Source organism: Martes martes (genome assembly GCF_963455335.1).
Source record: "Martes martes genome assembly, chromosome: 3".
Classification (NCBI taxonomy): Eukaryota; Metazoa; Chordata; class Mammalia; order Carnivora; family Mustelidae; genus Martes; species Martes martes.
Window position 1 is genome coordinate 35,155,503 of NC_137890.1, and position 24,649 is coordinate 35,180,151.

General features: G+C 33.4%; 1 protein-coding gene across 2 annotated transcripts in view; it reads left to right on the plus strand.

The window, feature by feature from the left end:
• The window catches only part of DACH1 (dachshund family transcription factor 1), a gene marked incomplete at both ends in the record, with an annotated part of 421,017 nt that overhangs the window by 377,006 nt on the left and 19,362 nt on the right, over window positions 1–24,649 (plus strand). Inside the window, 3 exons of one of the 2 annotated variants that reach the window (XM_080798598.1) lie at window positions 6,234–6,381; window positions 9,441–9,584; window positions 10,115–10,183. In XM_080798598.1, coding sequence (XP_080654724.1) covers window positions 6,234–6,381; window positions 9,441–9,584; window positions 10,115–10,183 — 361 coding nt within the window. Of the gene's footprint in view, window positions 1–6,233; window positions 6,382–9,440; window positions 9,585–10,114; window positions 10,228–24,649 lie in introns of those variants that run through there. The other variant, XM_080798597.1, reaches the window with a different exon arrangement.

Genomic DNA, 24,649 nt, shown 5'->3' on the forward strand with positions numbered 1-24,649 from the left:
AACATATATGCCGTAGGGGGTATATGATGAGAGTTTGGTTCACTATGATTTGTCTCTCTGGAGGAATTAAATAAATAAAGGAAGACCTAAAAGGATAAGAATTGTTAAAACCACAGTATATGGCAAGTCACATATTGAATCACTATGGTCTAATAAATACACATAATACAACTATGGTACGTATAAAGTATTCTCTAATTTCTGTGTTTGACAAAAGAAAATGAAGAAGACTCTGACTTAGTGTTAAGACCAAAATACTCGGATTATGCATCTTCCAATCTTGACATTTCAATGTTATGGCCAATGATATTATATTTTATACATTTAAAAGAAGTTAATAGTTTTGTATTTGTATTTTTCATACATCTTTTTAATTATAACAGAGTTAGACAAAATACTCAGGAGGAAACTTTCAAAAAGATAAACAACAAAATAGGATATTGGCTTCAAAATATGGGTAGAGTAAGATCAGATATATTGGTGTTACATTATATCTTTTTATGTTTAATCATACATATTCTAAGTCTTTTTTTTCTCATTACCAATTTGTGAAAAGAGTTCATTAACAAACAAACAAATAGTGAAATATGTCTAATACTCTAAAAACACAGTTTACTCTGGTAAAGAGAATAGCATTAATCTTTTAAAAGTTCTGAATTATATACCATGCTCATTAATGTATATTGTATACCATTTCAATAATAATAATGATAATAGTAAAAGCTAATATTTATGGAACAATCTTCCTGTGTCATTATATAGGAAAACTACTCCTGTGTGTGTCTTCTGCTCTCAGTAGAAATATCACTTCACTTCTTACATCACTTCACTTCAGCAACATCCCTTCCCTTCTTATATTTCTCACCAAATGTCTGGTAGTTCTTTCCACACCAAGCAATTCTGCAACACTGGCTGGATTCCCTACAATTTAACTCAGTTCTGACACTGTCTACCGGGAGATAGCCTCAGCTAGCACAGGGTATGAGTTCAGTCCTACGAGTTGCCACTTACCCAAATGTCAGATGCCAGTTGCAAATCCAGGTTGCAATCTGTGCTCCTGACCAACTGGCCGTTGATCAGAGGTTCCCATCACCCCCTCCTTGGGTTCAGTTAATTTATTAGAGCAGCTCACAGAACTCAGGAAGACATTGTACTTGCTAGGTTACCAGTTTATTTTCAAGGGATATAACTCAGGAACTGTCAGATGGAAGGTATGCATACGGCAAGGTACGTGGGAAGGGGGGAAGAGCTCTCGTGTCTTCTCTGAGTACACGACCTCCCCAGTACTTCCACGTGATGACCAAACCAGAAACTCTTTGAACTCTGCCCCTTTGAGTTTTCCTAGAGGTTTCATTATTTAGATATGATTGATTAAACCACCCATAGTTGGTGATTAATTCAACCTCAACCCCTCTGTCCTCCCAGACGTCAGGGGATGGGGGTGAAAGTTTCAACCCTCCAATCACAGAGTTGGTTTCCCTGACAACCAGCCCCCATCCTTAGGGCTTTCCAAAAGGCACCTTATTAAAAATAAATTTACGTGTAGTTGGGGTGGGGTTTATGAGTAACAAAAGGCAGCCATTTCATCTTCTCACTCATCAGTTAGGAAATTCCGCCCATTGTAGGATCTTTGTGCCTGATTGGGATGAAGACCAAATATGTTTGTTTGTGTGTTTGTTTGTTTGTTTGTTTCTTTTTAATATTATTTATTTGGGAGAGAGCAAGAGCTAGAGAGCAAGCACATAAGTAAGGGGGGAGGGCAGAGAGAGAGGGAGAAGCAGAGTCCCCTCTGAGCAGGGAGCCTGTGTAGAACCCAGGACCCTGGAATCATGACCTGAGCTGAAGGTAGACACTTAACCACCTGAGCCACCCAGGCACTCCCCCAAATATATTTCTCATTATAAACCACAATATCTACAGTCCATCTTTATGCTAATTCTATATGATATTACATTGTATCATCTTCATAATCCTATACAGTGGATTTCATGATCATCCACATTTTACAGATGAGTCAAATGGAGTATTGTATGATCAAGGTCATACAATGGTGGTGGAGTCTGGATTTAAACATAGGCAGGATAATTACAGAGCCCATGTTGCTATATCGCCATACATGATCGCCATACTTGATCATATGAATCACGAGATGGGTTTTATACCTGGAAGTGCTTTTGAGGAAGTATCCATTATTGACCGATTTTTGAGAACAAGAGTCATAGCATTAAACTAAGAATCGTTGTATCTTTTGTTATAAGGCCTCCTGTGAACATGCGGTAATTGATGCAGCTCTAGTGTACATTTGTTTCTCTATAAAAGTTCCTGGATTCCAGGGACACCATTGCTTCTCATCCTGGAAAGAAACATTAAAAGAAAAAACATAAATAAGCTTGGGAACTCTCACCTAATCTTAGTCAATTTACTAGTTTGGGATTTTGAGCTAGTCATCTGATCTTTCTGAACCTTGTTTGTTTTTTTTTAGCTTTCAAAGGTTTTGATTGGAATGAGCAAATCACTGAAATCCCCTTCAACTCGGCTATTTACTCTCATTAGAAGTAATGCATTCTTGAGCAGAATTTTATCACATTAATTCCAGTGACACTCAGAGAACTTCAGTTACCATATGATTCTGAAAAGTTTTTGTATAAAAACAAAACATGGCCAAGTAAACTTTTCCTCTAGGATCCAAATAGTAAATTAAGAAATGTTAGCCTTCGTTATCAGTATTACTTTAACGTCTCTTATACAAGAAGATATTTGCACTTTCTAGGCTATAGAAGTTAGTTGAAAACTTGTTAAATCAATTACAGTGCCCTTCTGAAAAGAAATATGTATAGACTCGTTCTTTGGGAAATGCTTAAAATAATCTAATTTACAAGGTAGATCATTTTAGAAAATGAAAACATTTGTGTATATGACCACAATTATGCCTCACCTATGGGAGAGAAATTTGAGGCCAACCAACCATTGTCTTTTATTGCTATGCCACAGAGTAAGCTTAAAACGCATTTCTTCGGAATTGTCATTGTCGAACATCATAACTGACCTCCCCCTGGAGAAAAATTCATGTTTTAAACCTTGTGTCTTTTGCTGTAATTCATCATCACAGAATTGTCATCGCAGAATTTTGCTCAATACTGCATGTCCACATGAGACTCAGCATTTAGTGTGACCTTTGCATATGATCTACCTGGAAAATTTACAGAAGTTACACAAATTTGAAAGTACTATTATCACTGATGGTTAAAATGGTGTCCTAATGATTTGTGGACGTTTTGAACACTACTTGCTCTTGCTTTTCCCAGCCCCCTGCTGCACTGAAATTTAATCGGTTTTTCTGTATTTTTGCAGCAAAGCTGTCACAGGCAATAACATATTTTTGCATATGTATCAGTTTGGCTCTAGTGCAGATTTTTGTTCACACTGGACTCCTACTGATATGCACTGATTTAAAGTCTAAAAATGAAACTTAATTTTATATAGCTTATAAGGAGTCCCTGGAGGGTATTGGATCTTAAAGCTAGTATTTTTCAGACATAATCAGCAGGAATAGGTAATGTATTACCATTAGGGACATTAGCAGCAACTGTAACAAAAGGAAACAGTAAACATAAATGCTCTTAGCAACTTCATACGTTACAACAAATATTAATGTAAAATTACACAAATTAGAGATGCAGTTTAACATTATTCAACATGTTTATTCATAATGATTGTTTCATATTTAAAGAACACCAAAATATTGTGTTTTGTCAGCCAAGGACAATAATAGTTTAATAGTAATTTATTTTAAACAGCTACTGATAATACAACCAATCAACACATTAAGTGGTGCCAACATTGGCATCTTGCTAAATAATCTCTAGACATTGCACAGAGAGTACATCTTTCAAAGATAAGTCAACAAGAGCAATCAGAGCAGAAAATTAGAATTTGGTATCTTAGAATTAAAATACAGCTAAACTAAAGTTTTAATTGGGGTGATCTAAAAGGGCACTTGATGTAATGATCTCTTTCATTTGTTACTAATTGTTTGTTCCTGATGAAGAAGAAACATACACAGGAATGTTGCTGAATTGAGTTAAGATGGCAGTTTCCTTAGCAGCTATGTTTTATTGTTAAAAACAAAAGAGTAGGGAGGGGCAAACAACCATGTAGAAGCCCTCCAGCTCGTTTCATATCACAAGAATTATACCAGGCAGTTCAGGTTCAGGTATAACAAACACGAAATAATTTATATGTGCTTGAAAAGAGATTAAATGGCTTATGATAATGTTACATAGGTGAGCCGATCTAAAGGGACACCTCTGTCAGGCTAACAAGTCAAGCCAGAGTAGAAATTCCCAGTTCAGACTGCTTATGTTGTCTCCTGCAAGAGGGGTCGTATCCCAGAGTATATCTATAAATGGCCCCACTTTCTCTTCATTTATAATTTCAGTTGAAAATTTTAGTCTCCGTGGGGCACCTGGGTGGCTCAGTCTATTAAGCATCCGACTTTTGATTTCAGTTCAGTTCATGATCTGCACTCAGTGTGGAGTCTGCTTGAGATTCTCTCTCCTTTACCCTGGGTCTCTTCCTGGATCTCTCCCCTGCTTGTGCTCTCTCTCTCAAATAAATAAAATCTTTAAGAAAGAAAGGAATAAAGGAAGAAAGAAAGAAAATTTTAGTCTCTGATGTTCACAGACCCAGGCAAAATATCTCCTACTTCAAAAAGGTATTTTGTATTGCTGAGTTGATAAGTTGATAAGGATAGAAATTTTAGCTCTAATTTTTACTAATGGATTTAGTATCCATTTATTAATGGATTTAGTATCTTTAGGATCTAAAGGATTTTAGGAGAAAACACCTGCAGAATACTTGTTCTGTGTTTTACATGTTCTTATAATCTCGTTTTCAAGAATCTCAGAATAGTACAAAATTCTTTGATTAGCAAAGAGTAAATCAATGTACATGTATACCTCTTATACTAGGGATTCTATTATGTATTGTGTAAATTAATCTTACTTTTACCATATACTCTTGAGATATACTGTCAAATAGTCCCCTAAAAGTTATTCTCAATTTATTATAACCATTTTAAATTACTTTTTAAAAATAACGCACTATTAACACACTAGGTTTGGGATCCCTTGCATATATTATATACCTCAAGAAAAATATACCGGTACTGTAGTTTCTAGTGAACAAATTTTTAGAATCTACTATATGTAGGCACTCTCTGGACTCCACGGGACAAAGGACCGTATGAGAGAAAATGTCCCTGCCTCAGAGAGTTTACATTTAGTGCAGAAGACCCTGCATAAAGTGATAAAAAAATACATGAATACATGAATGACAATATTACACGATAATAAATGATAGGAAGAATTCTAAGCAGGCAATTACAGGAAGGCTATTCCAGATAGGGTGGTAAAAAAAGACCTTTCTTCTTCTTTTTTTTTTTTTTTTAAAGATGTTATTTATTTATCTGAGAGAGTGAGTGAAAGAGAGAGCACACAAACAGGGCAGAAGAAGAAGCAGACTCCCCCACCGAGCAGGGAGCCCGACACGGGGCTCGATCCTAGGACCCTGGGATCATGACCTTAGCCTAAGGTAGACACTTAAGCGACTAAGCCACCCAAGGGCGCCAGAAAAGACCTTTGTTGAGTGGTGACTGAACAAAGGTGAAATGAAGTGAGGACATGAGCCACACAAAAATTGGGAGGAAAGGCATTCAGGAGAATGGAAAGAGAAAATCTCTGGGGCAGAAGCCGATTCTCTTGAGAAATGGAAGATGAGCATTGTGTCTAGTGTGATCTCAGTAGGGACTGGTGGACACTGAGCTCCAAGAGATATGTGGGTCTTGCCAGGATCATTTGGGATTATATAAACCATATCAGATTATCACTTATGTAAGAGCTTCAGTAGAATTTTCTTCTCGGTTCTTTTTTTTTTTTTCCCCCAGTTCTTATTTGTTAGCATGCTTATGTGCTGCCCTCATTTAGCTTTAGATCTAGATATTCTAATTAGAAGCTGTTGAACCTGCCTGACAAGAACAGCTTTCTTCCTAGGAGAGTTTAATTAGATTTAGAAATTTTGTGCTTTAGTTGAAGTGCTTGTCCTAGTGAATACGGAGTGAATATACAAGAATGAAAAAATTTGATAAGTTGGTTCTTTTTTAAAAATGTTTTTAAGTAATAATGAAATGTGCTTTGCACCAAAATATTACAATTCTGAATGCCTTCTTTGTACAGGGGCTCTTGAAAGTTGCCATAGATAATGCCAGAGCTCAAGAAAAACAAGTCCAACTGGAAAAAACAGAGCTGAAGATGGATTTTTTAAGGGAAAGAGAACTGAGGGAAACACTTGAGAAGCAGTTGGCTATGGAACAAAAGAATAGAGGTATTTCTGAATTTCCAAATAAACCTAATACTTTCTATAAAATATTTAACAGAACAGTACTCTATGGTGATTTACTATGAGACTACAGCTTTTTTGTTAATTTACTTATAGCTGAGGTTTGCAGCAGGATTTGAATCCTGAGCTCATTGTGCTTTTTCATCTCCAGAGTATAGAAGAATTTCTCTTCTATTCATACCTCAGGGAATTGAAATATATCTGTTATATCATTAATCACATAATTTTTATTGCTCATAGAGCTTAACAAATAATTTTAAGATAAGAGTGAGCTCTGATGAGAGCCACGAGAAAAAATTTTATATTCATTCATGATTGCCTTTGAAAAACGTAAGAGTTAAAGTCATAAAGCTAACATAGAAAATACTGATTATTCAAGCGAAGCAGATTTAGTAAGATATTTATCAACTGAAATTGAAGACTGATGAATATCTGAACAAATGACCAAAGTTGAGTGTTTGTATAATTTTCTTTCTGAATGCCTCATTTTCATCCAACAAGGTCAAGTACACATTAGTGTAGAAACCAATATGAATTTTTATTGGGTAAAAATAATGATATCACCAATCTATGAATTGCTTCTTCTAACACACTTTACAGTGCATGTATAGATAATTTTGAAGGTCATTCATATTTATGTGTTTATATTATGTATGAGATTAAAAGTATTTTCTTTACAACCAACTTTCCGATTGCCTCAACTATACGGTTCTCCTAAGTACTCTAGAGGAGGAGCACCTATTCCCGCATTTAATAAGTATCCAATAAAAATATTCCATATATTCTCCTTTTATATGTTTGATACCGTCATTTGAAAATCATTTTTCCTGTTTTGTTTTTCAAACCAGCAAGATTTGGTAGGTTTTCACATTAGTTTTTATAAAGCAATAGCTAGTGGGTTCCTGGAATGAGGCTGATCTGAGAAAACCATCATCACCCATGTATAGCACTCATCTAGATAATGTGGTTTCACATAGATTTAGATACTAAAGTAATGAAAACAAGATAAACATTAATAATGGGATGTGTTCTTTGTGGGTAATGAAGATTGGTCAAAGGGTTCATTATATAGAACCATCTTTCATGAGACAGCCATGTCTTGGTCTTGTTTTCACCTGGAGAAGTCTTTTTTCTTTTCTTTTTTTCTTTCTAACAAGACTTAAAGGTAGACACTTAAATTCATAAAGTAATTCTTGGTTAATTGAGAGAACTTTAGAATTTTATTGGTTTGAATCATTTGGAAGACTTACGTTGTTTTTTTCTTTAACCACTAGAGGGCAAAACACTTCACAGATCACATCATGCACCTCCCATTTAATTAATTGGGAACAATAAATTAAAGGTAATAGCTATCAATAATTATCTATTATAAATGTGTCCATTGAAATGGTGTACTACCCTGAAGAGAGAACATGACAGTACTATTCGATTCAATCACGGAAGAGGAAACAGTAAGCACTCAATGGCAAGACGCTGGGTATTGAGATTTTAGTCCCGTGGAAGTGTACAATTCAATAAGTAATTCAGAAATTACTGTGTTTTTTTTTTTTTCAAAGAGACTTATAAACAATCATCTTTGGAAAGGGATACAGTAGGCAAATGATTTTTGTTAAGAAAAGCATATGATTTTCACCCTACTAAGTAAAGGAATTAACATTTATTCAAAACCAGTTTTGTTTTTATTATAAGACTATAGCCAACACGTATTTTGATAAGAAAAAGTCTCTATTAATATATGTTACCAGCAGCAATAAACTCAACGTTAATGCTCTGCCACCTTAACAGTATTAGTAATTATAAAAACAGGACATATGAAGATTAGAAATTAAAACAAATTCTTACTTGAACGTTTATTATCTTATTTTATATTTTGACTAAATACTGCATTAAATAAAAACATTGTTATTCTTTCATCTGTAGTAAGAAATCAAATAGTAAACTTAGAATGACTACTCCCTATGACTAATTCTACCAAAAGGATATTCTCTCCCTGATTCTGTCATATTTGCTTTCACATCCACAATGTTTATCAACCAGGAAAAAGAAGATTCCAAAGAAAAACATTTGTGTGCTCTCCTTAGGCTGACTGGTTACCTCACATACATTGTGAAAACTAAAATAATTACCATACTGAAAGTATAGTTAACATATATTTGAACAGCATTTATTTGTTACTATTTATTGATTACATATTATATACAAATACTTAAATTGTCAAGTAGGAGAAAATGTATAATAATTAACTTTTTGTATCATAATCTGGTTTTGTATATCAATCCCACATTATTGTCAGCAGTAGCACATTATTATCAATAAGGTTTCATACTCTACCAGATTTCAGCAGAGTAAAACATAATTTTCTTGAAATATATTATGGCGCATATATATTTGCTTTGAAGAAATTGTTGATATCTCTGAGCAAATTACATTAGCTTTGTTCCCCCCCAAAAGACAGCTCCTATGTTAATAATTAAGAATATTTGCCCCTATAGATGATGATACTTATTGCATTTTTTTTTAATTTCAAGAAAAAATTCTTAAAAACCCAACTGGTGTAACTATTTTGTAAAACAGCTACAGGGGAAATGCTCCATTTACTATTCAAAATTGGTGCTTCATTAAAAGATAGAAGGCACGCTTATAAAGGTTGGTATTATTCTAACTACTCTGCACTATTCTGATTCAAGGGCAGAGACTAATCCACAAAATTCATTTAATCAGGCTTCCTTTATCAGTGTATATAAATATTTACTAAAATTAATTTCCCCTTAAATCAGTCTCTCATTTGACAATTAAAGGCATCTTTGTAATAAGATAGTTCAAAGTTAAGTAAAAATTGGCCTCCTTGGATATTTTACTGGGGTTTATTTTAGGTAACGGTGGGATTTTTTGAACTTCCTCTGCATAGGTAGACTCTGTCCAGCAGGCGAGAAAAGGAAAAAAAAAGAATATTATTAAAAAAAACATAGATCATTTGTAAGCATTGGTAAGTTGGAGCATGGCAAAAACTTTTTAAAATATAATATACTAACTCCCTTTTCTAGCCATAGTTCAAAAGAGGCTAAAGAAGGAGAAGAAGGCAAAGAGAAAATTACAGGAAGCCCTGGAATTTGAGACAAAGCGGCGTGAGCAAGCAGAACAAACACTAAAACAGGCAGCGTCTACGGATAGTCTCAGGGTCCTAAATGGTAAGAGGGGGCATCTTTATGCATGGCTAACTCACATTCACTTATTAGCACTAAAAAGACAATTTCAACCTGTGTTTGTCGAGATATATATAGAGAGATATATCTGTGTATCTACTATCTAGTGACTCATTCAACTGTGCTCCTAGCAGAAAGCCTGGTGGGCAGTCATCCCCCATGTTGGGCAGTGCTTGATTTCATACTCACCTTCACCCGCCTGTTACTACTTAACTTCATTATCTGGAACCTGACATCACTTTCCCGTGTAGCTAAGTCTGTCTGTACCAAAATAGGATAAAATATTACTCAGAGAACGTCCCAACCCCATCCCATGTCATGAACAATTTTGCGTTACTTATTGATCTCTCCAAATATTTCGATAATTCTTATGGTTCTAGTCTTTGTTCAACCTTTACAAGATGACAAAGATTTATGTAATTTTAATACGGCACCCAAGTAACAGGTTGCTCTTTTTTTAAAGGACAACAGCATCAAATGAAATATGTGTCACTCTTACCTTTCTGTGCTTTTAGACTCTCTGACCCCAGAGATAGAAGCTGACCGCAGCGGCAGCCGAACAGATGCTGAAAGGACAATACAAGGTAGGAATTTGCAAAAGGCTATAAATCTAGATCTTGCTATATGAGTTTTTCCTCAGCTTTAGCCTGCTATTCAAGCATGTAGCCTACCATCTGGGCCACATCAAAACAAGTTCAAACAAGGTCAAGTTCATCTTACTTGTTTATATGAGTGAATTCATTTTGTGCTGATAGATTTTCTTTAAATTAACGGGTCATTTCTGTTTATACAATGCAATTAAAAAGGAATAATTAATTTTAAACAATGTATGATTTAATCTTGGACACAGTAAATGTGCTTTATTGGATGCTTGAAGCCCAGTCTCAACACGGGAAGGGTTTGTAAGTTCTATACCATCTGAATAAAAGCATGGGTTAATCAAATAGGTAGTTCTTAAATTTGAAAATTTCTCCTTCTCATTTTTGTGACAGATACTGCAAGGTACATGCAAAATAGACTGGTTGAATGTTAACAATAAATAAGATTGTTTAGTCCTCTGTGGATTTTCTGAATGTTCTCTGTGCCATTATATACATTTTAATAACACAAATCTGCTGAGCAAAATCATATATAGAATACTAAAGGGAGTTGTATTAAACACTGAGAAGAGCTAAATATGTATATTGCCGAGACCATACTATTAGGAAAGAACAAAATCTGAAGGTAACATTTATAGTCTAACATCTATTCTAGGCAATAAACTCAGTCTAACAACATGAATACTAAACAGTAAAAAGAGCATTTGTTTTCTATTTTAAATGAAGATGGTTCTTCAAAGGGAAGCCTAAAATGATTAACTGCTATAATCCTCCCAATTGCTTTTATTTTGCATTTTAAGCTCAATCATTTTGGGGATATTGTTTGACATTAATTGTGCTACTTAATCAGCTCCGAAAGTGTCAACTTTGGTTTAGTGTAAAGGAAATATACTTTTGCAAAGTATCAAATATCCAATAAGTAAAAATCAGAAACTTGCAGGAACATTCCTGAAGAACATTTTTGCTTATATTTATTTTACCTAAAACCATGATAATTATTTTTTAAATCCTGAGGCTCAAACCATATGTTATTATGAGATATCTCCTTGTATATACAAGATTAATGCAATTGTAGATGTAGAAAAGACTTTTTTTTTCAGAGCATTATGGATATTAGCAAAATCATATGTGTGTGTGCATTTGTAATCTTATTAAAATCATAAGATTTCTGTTGCATCTCTTTTAAAAGTCGCATACACATGTTAACAAATGAGTAATAGCAAAGTCGGTCCTCTTTATCAGGGATGACAACCTCAATCAGGTCAATATAAATATCAGCCCTGATTTGTGTGTTCAGGGACCACTCATGCATTAACTTAGCTAGTGGCCAAAGGAGGTCTAAAAAAGCCCATGGGTCTCCAGGTAGATGTGATATATAAATTATCTGTTATCTACAGAATCCTCAGGGCTGTCAAATCAATCCAAGAAAAATTATAGACAATACATTCCTGCATATTAATGGAAGATTTGTTTTCAATGTTAAGAAGTGATTAGTCAATGATTAAACACCTTACATAATTGACATAATGTTTATTCCAGGAATTTGCTATCAGTAAAATTTTGGTCATCAATAAGGCTAGGGTTATTTTAATTTGAATTTGTAAAATTCACACATATTCAAATATACACATTAATATGTATAAACTATTGCTGTATAAGGTTGAAGTTTTGACAACTCCTCTTTTCTATTGTGATTTGCTTGTTCCAAGTAAAATTTTAAATCATAAACTGCCTTTCTTTTGCTATCCAAAATGTTCTCAGTTGGGCAACAAAGAAAACCCACCCAAACAACTTTATAATTAAGGCAATAAAACATTTGAAGAATAGTTATACATAGTGATTTAAAGCCAAATATAAATGATTATGGGGTTATTTAATGCTTTGCTGTAGCTGTAATATAAAATCTTAATCATTGAATTCATTTGTTCAGTCAGTCAATTAAAAATACGTTCCTTAATTCTAATGTGAACAATTAGCAATATTCTACTTCTTGTATACTTCAAAATGCACAATTAGTTTTCAGTAAAACTCCTAACTCATGTTCATGGTTTTAATTAGATAATATGATTTTTTTCTCAAATGTAATAAAAAATATGGATGAATCTGTATTTTTATATTTTAGTTGCTAAAAACGTATTTTACCAGGAGTTGAACTACCAAAGACTTTTAAAATACCAGACAGACCCAAGAGATCATCTTTTGCTACTCTAACATCACTAAATAAGTTCTTTTAGCCCTCTGAGCCTTTTTTTTCAAACCTTAGTCTAAATGAATACATTTCCAAGCCAACAGAACAAAATTAGTTGTGAACAGAAGAAATCAGAGATAAAAAACTAGTTAGTTAAGTTCCTAGTTGAAGCACAACAATGGAAAAGGCAAAGAAGAAAGAACCGGAACTCATTGTTAATTTGTGAAATGGTCTATGTCATGCACTTGGGAGCCATGAGCACCTGCCGCGTCATGGTGTAAGAACAACACAAACGTGGCCTGTTCCTCCCTTTGCTTTCTCCGTTTTGGTGTCCCCAAGCCTAGGTGTTACGATACTCTGTATTCTTTCTTACTCCCGGTCCAACCATAAGTGAAATTATTCTGTGTTCCAAAATAAACTGAACATACTTAGGAAAAACAAAGGAAACCCACATTTCTCTATGCTTGTCATGTATTTATTTATTTTTAACATTCTGGCAATAAATAAATGCCATGCTTGGCCCAAGAGTTAGTCACCTAGCAGTTGGGCACTTAAATACTGCTCAAATGCCAGGTAATTACCCCCAAATAAGCACCTCAGGTTAGTTAGACTAAACATTGCCTCATTGGCATTTAATACCACCGTTTCTGTAAAACTATAGAGGAGGGGAGGAGGGAACCAGACAGCAGCTTAGAAAATATTCCTGAGCAAAGAGGCCCTAAATAATTACTTACTTGTGATAAGTAAAGTAAATCAGCTCATCCTACATAGGGATAAATTCTTCATTGTTGATATTTCTAGTAGCTAACTAAAAAATTCATGAGTTTGGTGGTGATATTATGGATAGAGAATAAACATCAAAAAATTTAAAAAAAACTGTTTCAGGAGCTGAATTATATGTTGATTAACTCTCATGCCTTGAATCTTGCAGATTTATATGGCATGATTTGTGTTGGAAAATTTTATCTTACTTTAAAATTTTTTGTAAGATCTTTTGAATATGCAGATTAGACTGAGTTCATATAAATACTTGTTGGACACTATTTTCGACTAGTTAATAAATAGCCTCCAAAACCCTTTCTGCCCCACACATATGAATGCCCATCCCCACACTATCTGCAGCCAAATCTATAATACGATGGCTTTCTGGAGCTACGTACTGATTTCTTTTTAATCTCTCTCCCTGGCAATGGCACCCACTTAGATGGTTTATTTAACTCATATGTTTTGACAATTAAAAAAACTACATTTCTCTCCAGACCATTCAGACATTTCTTAAGAGGTCCAGGTTATACCCAACTTTTATTCGGGTGTCTCGCAGACACTGCAAGGTCCAGTGCACAAAACCAAAAGGATCGTTCACTCCCAGCAAACCTCTCTTCATCCAGTGTTCCTTCCCTATGGAACTGTTATCTGCCCAGTCCAGCTTCCTCAATCTATACTAAGGAAGAGCAGAGCACACATTTCCCTCTCTCATCCTCCACACCCAGTTATAGCTCTTCCCCTTGTCCTGGAATCCTCTCATCTTTTTTTTATTTCTTGAAAGCCCCACGTCTTCCTCCACCTATCAGGGACATAATTCCTTCCTCCTTGTCTTTACTTACCCAATGTTGAAATCTCATTTTTAGAAATTACTGCTTCCAGGAATGCTTCCTGAGACCCTGCAGGACCTCCCTGCCCCCTGGGTCTAATTCAGCCTCTGAAGGTTCTTACCATACCTCTCACTTCTGCACAGTCTCCTGCTGGGCATTTGTAGTTCCTTGTTCAATGTCTTCTTCCTCTCTCTGGAAGGTAGCTGAGAGGGTGTGAACCATGTCTATTTTGGTCACTACTGTGACCTGTATGTTTGACACATATGTACGAATGTGTCAGGTGTTTGTGCCCCATTTACAGTGCTGAATGTTTGCTACACCGTGAAAGAAAGTATCTGCCTTTGATGACTTGGGACCTGATTGATTTTGTGAATGCCAAGGGTCCTCATTGTTCTGACATTTCTCAGACTTTGGTTGGAGAGACAGATGTAAGGAAGTGAAGGATAATATAATTTTACCTCAGAAAGTCTGAATTACAAATTTGGGTAGAATTAATTTTCTTTTATCTGATTGCGGCATTAACAGTATGTGTTTAGGCTTCTTGTATGTGTGCATAATGTTACTTTTTTGTTCATACATTCAATGTAAGATTTGGATTCTGTAAATATGCACTTACACCCACTTTTTTCCATTTTAAATATATATTTAATTTAACATGCTGTGGTCACATTTCTTAAATAATACTTTCATCTGTTGTTTAATGTACATTAACCTTATGCTTCTTTTTAAATTGCTTATAATTTTACATGACTAAATCTTCTTTATAAATTATTTAGGTTATCAATATATTGACAAACTATAACATAGGACAATCATGGGTTAGTGCTGTTTTATCTATGTTTTTTATCAATTTTAAGAGTTGGAAAATTCACTTTCACACTAGTAACTTTGGCTTCTTTTTAAGAAAACCTGTCTTTTTAAACCAAAAAAGAATTGGTAGAATCAATGGAAATGTGGACCATAGTTCCTCTGACATCTTAGAATATCTGCAAGTTATGCTTGCAAAATCTTGACTTCACTTGAAAGTACATCTCTTTTATTTATATCCAATGGCCATAATCAAAACTGTTTGGCTTTTTATTCTTTTTTTGACTGATCTCAGATCATAGAAAATCAAATATTCTTCCAATAAAAGAACATAAAAGACTTGCCTTCACATTAACAATCTTTTTTTTCCAATTAAAAAAAACCTCCTTTCTGCTTCCTAGATATTTGAAGAAACATGCTGAATTTAAAAATTGTTTATTTTTCAACAATATTTATTGAACACTGATGATATGCCAAGTACGCTTTTATGATGTTGTTGCCTTAGCTCTAGGAAATGACTTTAAAGATCAATTAAATATCTTCATTTTGCAAACAAGGAAAATGAGACTTAGGGAGGAAACATGACTTGTTAAAGGTTATATCATGAGTTAACCAGAGTTGCGAATGGAATTTAATTCAGTTGCTTTTCACACTCCCTTATTTTCTTCCTGATTATTTTGAGATTAGGATTGTTAAAATGTGCTCTTCCTGCTCTTTTAAAATATGTGATTGTTTGTTTAGTCGCTTACAGTTCCAAAGCATCATCATGCATATCATTCTTACGAGTGGAATTTATATCATTTATCAGAATTTTTTACTGACTCAAATGTTTTAGCATGCATTGAATTTCCCAGTAACACAAATTTCTTTCATTTAGACTTAGGAATATTATCCAATTGATGGTGACTATTTGCTTATTAAAATAGTGAGGTGGTTTGGAAACTGTTATTTTTTGAGCCTTTCCTATATGTATGTATTCTAATTTAAAGGTGAGATAACTAAAGTTCAGAGTGGCTAATTAATATTCTCACATTTACACTCTGAGTTAGTGGGGTCACAGACATTTGAACCCATATTTATGACTCCAAAGTCCTTGTTCTATCCTCCATTCATTTCTGTCTAGACTTCTAGCTCTTCTAAAAGAACTACTTCCATGCCCATCACCTAGTTTGAACAGTTAGCACATTGTTAATGACTTAAAAAGTTCAAAGCAGTCTACTGACAGATACTAGAGAATGGTATATAATTGGAAAAAAAAAGGTTTCATTTCCAGCTTTTTACTTTTCAATTCATCATTATGCCTATACCATGTTTATAGACACTTCCAGACACACTGGGGAAAACTCACACTTTAGTGGAGAAAACAAAGGGCCAATAAAAGATACTAAGAAATTAATCATATTTAGATAAAAGATTTATCCACATCCCTACCACTTAACATGCAATGAGCTTAAGATAGATTTGAAATTAGACAAAAATCTAATTGTGACTTAACATAAGACATTTAGAGAACCTCTTCATTTCTTTTGTAGTATGTGTTTGAACAGAGTTACTAAATGATATTCCAAGATTTTTACCCTGTAATGGCCTTAACTTGAAACTTACTTAAACTTATCACTTCTAAAACCTTTTTGAAAGGATTGTTTAAATTTAATTTCATATAATTGTCTTATGTGCATTTCTATTTTTAATACTCAAAAAAAGACCCTTACGTTTAATGTAGAAGTGGGGGTTCTTTTAGGCACAGCTGCAGAACTAGCAATTAAGAAAGCTAGGAGTCAGGTCTAGATTCAAATCTCTGTTCCACTGTTTTTTTTTCCCTTCAGTAATTGCTTAACCTCAGAGAGTTGTTAGAAGGATTAAATAAATTAATCCATGTAAGGCACTCAACATCTACTAGACAATAGTATGCATACAGTTAAGTTTTAGCTGTTAATATTACATTTTATTATTATGAGTTAACATATTTACAGTGCCTAGCAACTGATAAACGCTAAAGCTATTATTACTCTGATATATAATTTACTTTTCTTTTTTCAGAAAATTGGTCTTTATAACATCATGTTGATTTAGTCCCCTAGTAAAGTGTTTGTAGAAATTTGTAAGAATGTTGGAAACAAACAGGATTTGTACACACAAATATGAACCTAACTTTCCATATTTGAAGATGTTTTTATTTAGCTTAAAAGAGGGAAGGGGGAGGGTTTTATGGAAAGAAAGAAAGACAAAAGGAAAAAATGAGAAGGTTGATCAAAACTGGTTTCCAGACTGCTTGCACTGTATATTAACTATTGTTGAATCACTTACAAATAATGTAATTACCATCAGGATCACCCAAAACTCTTTTTCTTGTTCTCAAAAAAAATAAATATTAGAATTATATTACTATGAACAACACAAAACAATAATAAATTTACTTCTAGTCTCTTGGCACTGGTTTCTGGTGTTTGGCAGCATTTCAATGCAGCTAATCAATTTGAGACAGCATTGATTAAGTTGAACAAAAGATGATATTGATTGCAGCCTGTAGCCAATAAACAAGCTATTGTTCCATAGTTATCATAGGTCATTGTTAACTACTCATTTAACTAGACAGAGTTATTATTATTAAATAGAAAGTCTCAGAGACACTCATAAATTGGATATTTTATAAAATTTTAGAATAATGTTTTCTTATAATTTCATATATTATTCTTTTAAGAACTACATAATAAAGGAAATCTTGTTTTTGAACATTGGTGGCTGTGTTTAAACACCAAATGCTGAAGGCCTTTTATAGGTTTTTGTTGGAAATGGTTCCTTCATAATTTAAACTCATTATACATGAAATGAGACATAGCAGGCAGTTAAGTAAGAAGTTGCTGAAAATAGTAATAAGATATAGTTTGTTATAATTATTACTTATAAAAAATTATTTTCACTGTATTATTTCCACAGACCTAACCTTCTAAACTCTCAGTTCTGATGGGGAAAAAGCATGATTCTCATTATTATGTTCGTGTTGAGCTGTGATATAACACAAGGTTTTGTCCTGTCATTTCAATTCTTACTCCATTGCCCAAACATTATGCAGATTAAATTAAGGCAAAATGATTGGGCTTGGTTTGTAATGTAGTTGACATCATTTTCCTTAGTAAATGCAATATAATAGGTGGTAGCTTCTATGACAATTCAGAGGATATAGGGAATATCAGGAATAATTAATTAGAATTGGAGATTTAGAGAGGGTAAAAAGGACATTGTACAACAAAATTATAATTAAATATTGACACAGACCAATTATTTATAGAAAATACAGTGTTTTGTTAGCATAGATACAACTGAATTAAATTGGCTTTTTCATAAATGTGTTTGTGGCTTCGCTTGAATACTGTCTGAAGACCATAATCAAAGAACAGTGATAAATGGAAATTGGGAAAGGTATTAGCAGGGGGCCTGAAAGATCAATGCTAGATCCATTTTGATTTAACATCATAATTAGTGATATGGAACAGTGGTTAAACAGAGTGTATCAATGAAATTCACAGATGATCCTAATTTAGAAGGCGTAACATACATCTGTGTGGACAGTGTAAGTATGAAATAGAAATTTAGGGAATTTAGGAATCTCAGGATGAATGAAATGAAATTACCTTTTTAAGAAAGAAAATTTAATTTTAAGATCTATGGGGTTTAAAAAAATTTTAAAACTCAAAAAATGTCAACGACAGTATGTGTCCACTTATAGCTTTTCAAAGTTCTGTACTAAGAGTGAATGGCTATAGGACTGAGAGAAAGGTCAGAGGATGGGTAGAAAAACAAGCCTCTGTCATTTTAATATTATATATTTTTTATTAATGATACTTTTTACTATTATGAATACCAGACAGTTGAAGAAATTGGTTTTTCATTGTGATCAATACATTCCATTAATTTTTTATTTAGATAGTGTATTCTCATCTTTGGTTTTAAGAAAAATTTATTTAAAATAAGTTTTTGCTTTGAATCTTCTTACCATTATTATCAAAAGAAAAAATTGATGACCATTATATCCGATTTACTTGCTCACTTAACGATTGTTGCAATAGAAACTGTATGTAATGCCTACCAAAGCTGAAGAGGGTTGCCATTTTGAAATATAGATTAGAACTAACTCCAGTGGTCCATTTTCATATAGCCTGCTTCCTCTTTTTGTATCCACTCTTAGACAGTGAAAGTAACCTGGCCATCTAAGAGAACCTTTAATATTCACAGTAATTTCTTTGAGACAAAACAGAAATAGATTTTCATTTTCTGAAAAATGTTATTTATACTCTAGGAGTTATAAAAGTTAACTGAAAATATTTAAATTACAGAAAAAGAACCCCCACTTTAAGGTCTATTCAAAAAATTACAGGATTTGGGGGCGCCTGGGTGGCTCAGTGGGTTAAAGCCTCTGCCTTCGGCTCAGGTCATGATCTCAGGGTCCTGGGATCGAGCCCCGCATCGGGCTCTCCGCTTGGCGGGGAGCCTGCTTCCCCCTCTCTCTCTGCCTGCCTCTCTGCCTACTTGTGATCTCTCTCTGTCAAATAAATAAATAAAATCTTTAAAAAAAAAAAATTACAGGATTTGTGTGCACAAAATAAAAAAAAATTGGTACATAAACACCTGGTGATGGGAAGCATGCCATCAATTTTGATAGCATGTATATATGTCAACATTCAAGTTATATAACACCCTTTGCTATAAATTCTTCTTTAAGAAAATAAGACATCATCATTTAGACTATAAATGTAAAAATGCTTATGGTGCATTATTCCACCTCCCATGGTTAGGGACAGAATGCAGACATGCCACAATAATGTTTTTTATTTCGACTGTTCGAACCATATTAATGAGAACATCATTTTGGAGAACTAATTATTTCTATTTGTCTTGTGTCACACTTTCTAATTCCCCTATATTAGCACAGCCAAAGCAAATTAATTGCTTTTCCAGCAGTTGAACCTTGTCCAAGAATGAGCTCACATTCCCTTCCAGTTTCCCTGTTTCTGGGAGTGCATTGTGTCAGAAATTTCTCTTGATACTAAACATAGTCTAGAGAATATCTTTACAGATTTCTGTGCACTCACTTGATGAAATTTATAAGTTTAAGTGACCCGCCAGGAAAGATAAAGTTCTTAGCTGCAAGATTATACATCAAAACAGTTAAAGTGAAATTAAAATTAAATGAATGAATCTCACTGAAGCAAAAAAAGCAGTAATTAATGGTTCCCTTAATTGTCTTCATAAAATATTTGCATGGGTCTAATTTGCATAATTTGCATGTATTAATTAATCTTTCAAAGGAATTTTGTGCTGAGAGAAGCCAAAAAATCTCTTTGTTTTATTTAACATCTAATGAAATATTTATCTTCTTTAATGAACTTCTCATCTTCATTAAAATAAAAATTGCACAAGTTTGTATGTTTTAAATGTTTTTATAATTGAAGTATTCAAAAAATCTCTTTAGACTTACAACAGCTGAAAAACAAACACATTATTTAACATTCAGCATCATTTTAACAACAGCAATACTTTAAAAAAAAAAGTCCAATTCCACTTTCTCAAAGGTGGCAGAGCATTTGGTAAATGAATAAATGAATATAGCTATTTGGTTTTAAAAGTAAGATTTAGAAAGGCCCAATCATTTCTTTCAATGGTAATCTGATTTTTATGGCTGAAATAGTGGGCAACTAGAGGGTATATATGAGAAAAATCAGTATGTTTAATTGTTTGGGAAATGGTTCACTGGTTGAAAATATTTTAACTGGTTCAAAGAAATTAGTCCATTAAAAATCCACTCACTATTATTAACAATTCCTAGATTGACTGACAATATTTCCTGGCAGGAGCTATACAGTCCCAACTTTATTCTAAATCTGACTGCTGGAGATTTGCAGCAGGGGCTTCTCCTCTCACAAACTGAGATCGTAGTGAAGACCAAGAAACGTGCCTTGGAAGGGATGAAATTCAAAATTTCATCAAGTGCCAAATAGTACTTATTCACAAAAGCTAGGGAAGAGCGTGGGGAGAGAGCCCAGAAGTTAAACAGACATAAGGGAAGGGAAATTGATGATTCGTTAATGGTATTCATTCTTTTTGATGCCACGGTCCTACAGAACATTCCAAAGGAGAACATCGGTTAACATTTTCTAAAGCAATTTCAAGTTTGCACAGGTTTTTCACATAAATCATTTTCGTTGATCTTCACTTCAAGCCCATTTTATATTTGAGAAAACTAAGGCACATGAACATAAAGCAGATTTGCCTGGAATCAAATTGTGAGCTCAGGACCTCCGAGTCCTTTTGACTCCAAATGCCTTGATCCTATGTGACATCAATCTTTTTATCTCATGATGATTTATGAAGTGGCTATGAGTGGCTAAATATTAAGCAAGATAATGAGGGTGGCATAAATTTATAAGGATTAAGATTCAAAATGCAAATATATAGTTCTTTCCATGTAAAGTTTAGTAATGAGATAAAATCAATTAAATTGACTTTGGTTTCTTCTAGGATCATCTTTATGGAAGTAAAAAGGCATTTTCATTAGGCTATGTACATTTCTTAGCCCTGCAACCACTCTCATGATTTGCAGTTTCTCATGAAGTTTTCCCCAACATAAAAGGAAAAATTAAATCTATTAGATGACAGAAATAATCAGTTACAAAATAAATGCCAATACAGATTTTCCCCTAACAGTGATAATTTATTTAATAAATAACTGATTTCTAAAGGATTAAAATTGAACATTAAAATGACTTAGTTCTAGGAGTGATAGAATGAGAACCATAATCTACTGTCAAAACTATCATTCATTAATGTTGTGACCCCGATAACTCACTTCACCTGCTAAGACCTGTCCTAATACTGATATTTTTACCCTGTTAAAATGTCAAAGGCATTTCACTTTTAATGAGTGTGGACATAACACACACGACACCGCATGTGTCGTGCTCCATTATGGATACATTGGATTCTGGATTCAGACTGCCTGGGTTCAGATCACTACACTCACTGTGCATTATTCGTATAATGCAGACTGTGTAACTTAAACTTTTGGATTTTTGGAGTTCCTCATCTGTAAAACACAGAAAATGATCACAATATCCACCTCACAGAACTGTTATGAAATTAAATGAATTAATACATGTGAAGAACTTAGAACAGTGCTCAGTAGACACTAAAAGCTAAAAAGACTTTGCTATTTTTACAATTATGCACAAATTTAAATATAATAATACTTACAATAGTATTCATTTTTGGTAAAAATTAAACATACTTTACATCTAAAAGATTATTTTAAACCAATAGTTTTTTCCCCATATGTGATACATACTTTTTCTTTTAGCATGTTTTAACCTGGAAAATGCAAATTATATTTACCAGATTTTCCAGGGCATTTAAAAAATTCATGACAGAGTGTGAATTTCAATATTTATGTCAATTTTAAATAATATGGTTTGAGGAGATTTATATACAGCCACATATTCTGTGTGATTATTTATCTCTTTGCAAATTAAATAAAAGATAAACTAGTTATTCTTGACTCATTTAAGATGGAAGTGTTAGAGCATCTTAATTTTTTTTTATTATATTTGGCAAATTTCTCTTAATATGGTTTGTATTTTCATATAGTGTGGAGTAACTGCAGACTCTTCTAATTCATATATAATCATACTCAAGAGATAGTAAATCTCCACTTAAGCTTACTAATTACACCTATAAAACCATGAATGATGGCTACAAATTATTGGATCTGACTCTCATTCTTTATTTATTTCTCCCTGGGAGAAAGAGCACTGGATGGGGAGATTTTAGCCCATAAATTATTCCCATACATAATCAGGTTTGCTGTGTTTAACTTTGATTCCATACTATTTTTTTATATTAACTGATGAAATTTCCATTTTTATAGATTAAGAGCTAATTATTTGATTTCCATGATAAAATTATATTTACTTATAACTATAATTTCAACGTCTTTATTTTTTCTTAATGGATTTTACTGATTACTCTACTTCTATTTTGTCTTAAGCTACCACAGTCTTTTCACTTGTTTTTATACATTCTCTAGCAATCTTATATGAAATGTCACAGTGAGGCTTTATCCTTAAAGTATTGGGAATGGAAAAGAATTTTGCAAATGAGAAAAGATTAGATGTGAGACAACAGGCACAGAAAGTACATTCCTCTGCTAAGTCCAACAGATGGTTCTGGGTTCCAGCCCAAGTGGGACCATAAACTCAATTACTACTATATTTTTTTTTTTCCTGAGAGAATTCCAAAAATATCTACTTTTATGTAAAAGTATAGATTTTTTTAAAATACTGTGGAAGCCTAAATAACATCAGTGTTTATTAACCGTCTTTGATAATAGTAAGAGAAAAGTTCTCTCAACGTAGAAAACTCATATAATGTCAGATTATGTCAACACAAACTAAACTGAAAATAACAATTAAGTCACGGGTATATAGAACAACAGTTCTCTAAGATTTTTTTTAGAATGAATACAATGATTTCCCCTAACTACTTTGATTACAGACATGGTTTTGAGATAGAATTTTGAGACTCGCTTGCTCACATCTTTCTTCAAATTTTTGCAATTCAGATTAATCCCATTGTGTTAGGCACTTCATTGATACGATTTTTGCAAAGGATTAAAAATACCCAGTAACTTACTTTGTAAATTTTAATTATACTTCTTAAATTATTAGAATGAGAAGTATTTCAAGAAATTGCAAAAGATCTTTACTATAGAGGGTTGATGAATTATATGCTATAGCTCATAGGCTGTATTTCCCTAAGAATTCAAAATCAATTCTGGTTAACAAATCTCAAAGACTCAGTGAGTGAAAACAGTGAAGTAAATATGGTAGATAAAAAGAAAAATATTCATGGCATGGCACTCATGCTTATGGTCTTTTGAAGTAAATTTCTTACAATTCTTATTTTTCCCAGGGGACCTCACTGAGATTTGTGACGTATTTGTGATAACTTTCTAAGGGTTACTGGCAGCAGAATCAAAATATGGTTCTAAAAAAACTATTTCTCCATACCATATTATCCCATTATTTGTAGATATTTTATTGTAGTCTTACAGTAAGATTTTTAAATGCAGGCAAAATTCAACTAGTGACTTACTGCTCCTTGTTACATCTAATAATAGAGCAAATGAGAGCAGTGAGTCAATTGCACCAAAATGATTTGAGTTTAAATTAGAGAGAAACCTCACTGGCTTCAAAAAGTTACCCTTGTCGAGTCATCAACATTCTACAGCTCAAACCCCAACAGACCATCCATCCTAAAGAAGGGGAAGGACCCTGAAGAATATGAGCTATCATGTTAACAGGAGAGCAAATGTCATTTTGATACAAAGCTGACAACAGTGCTTAGTTTGCTCATTCTCTCATCTCATAATTTCACATTCACAATAAAGTCCCAACTAATTCCAAAAATACTGATAGCATTCATCTACAGACTAAAAATGTTATTAAAATTAATGCTTGAGTGGTCATAAAGAAACATACCAAAATTAGGTCAATATTTTTAGGGTTTTTATATACTTAAGTTTCAGTATAGCTAGATTTTTATGTTTTTGTTTTTGAAAGTCACATATGAATTGATTTCTAAGTTAATGTTTAAATATTTAGTTGGTGGGTAATTGCCCATTTTGATCTCAAATGCAGTTCTTGGTTGCCTTGTTTTGAATAGTGTTTCAATGTGTGATTCTATTCCTTTGTGAGAAAATTGGAACACAGACATTTATTTAAATCCAACAGTTCACGCAGAAAGGCTGTGAATTATCACAACTCAATAGGCTCTTTTGCAAGTTGTTTGTACAAAACATAGGAAATACAAAAA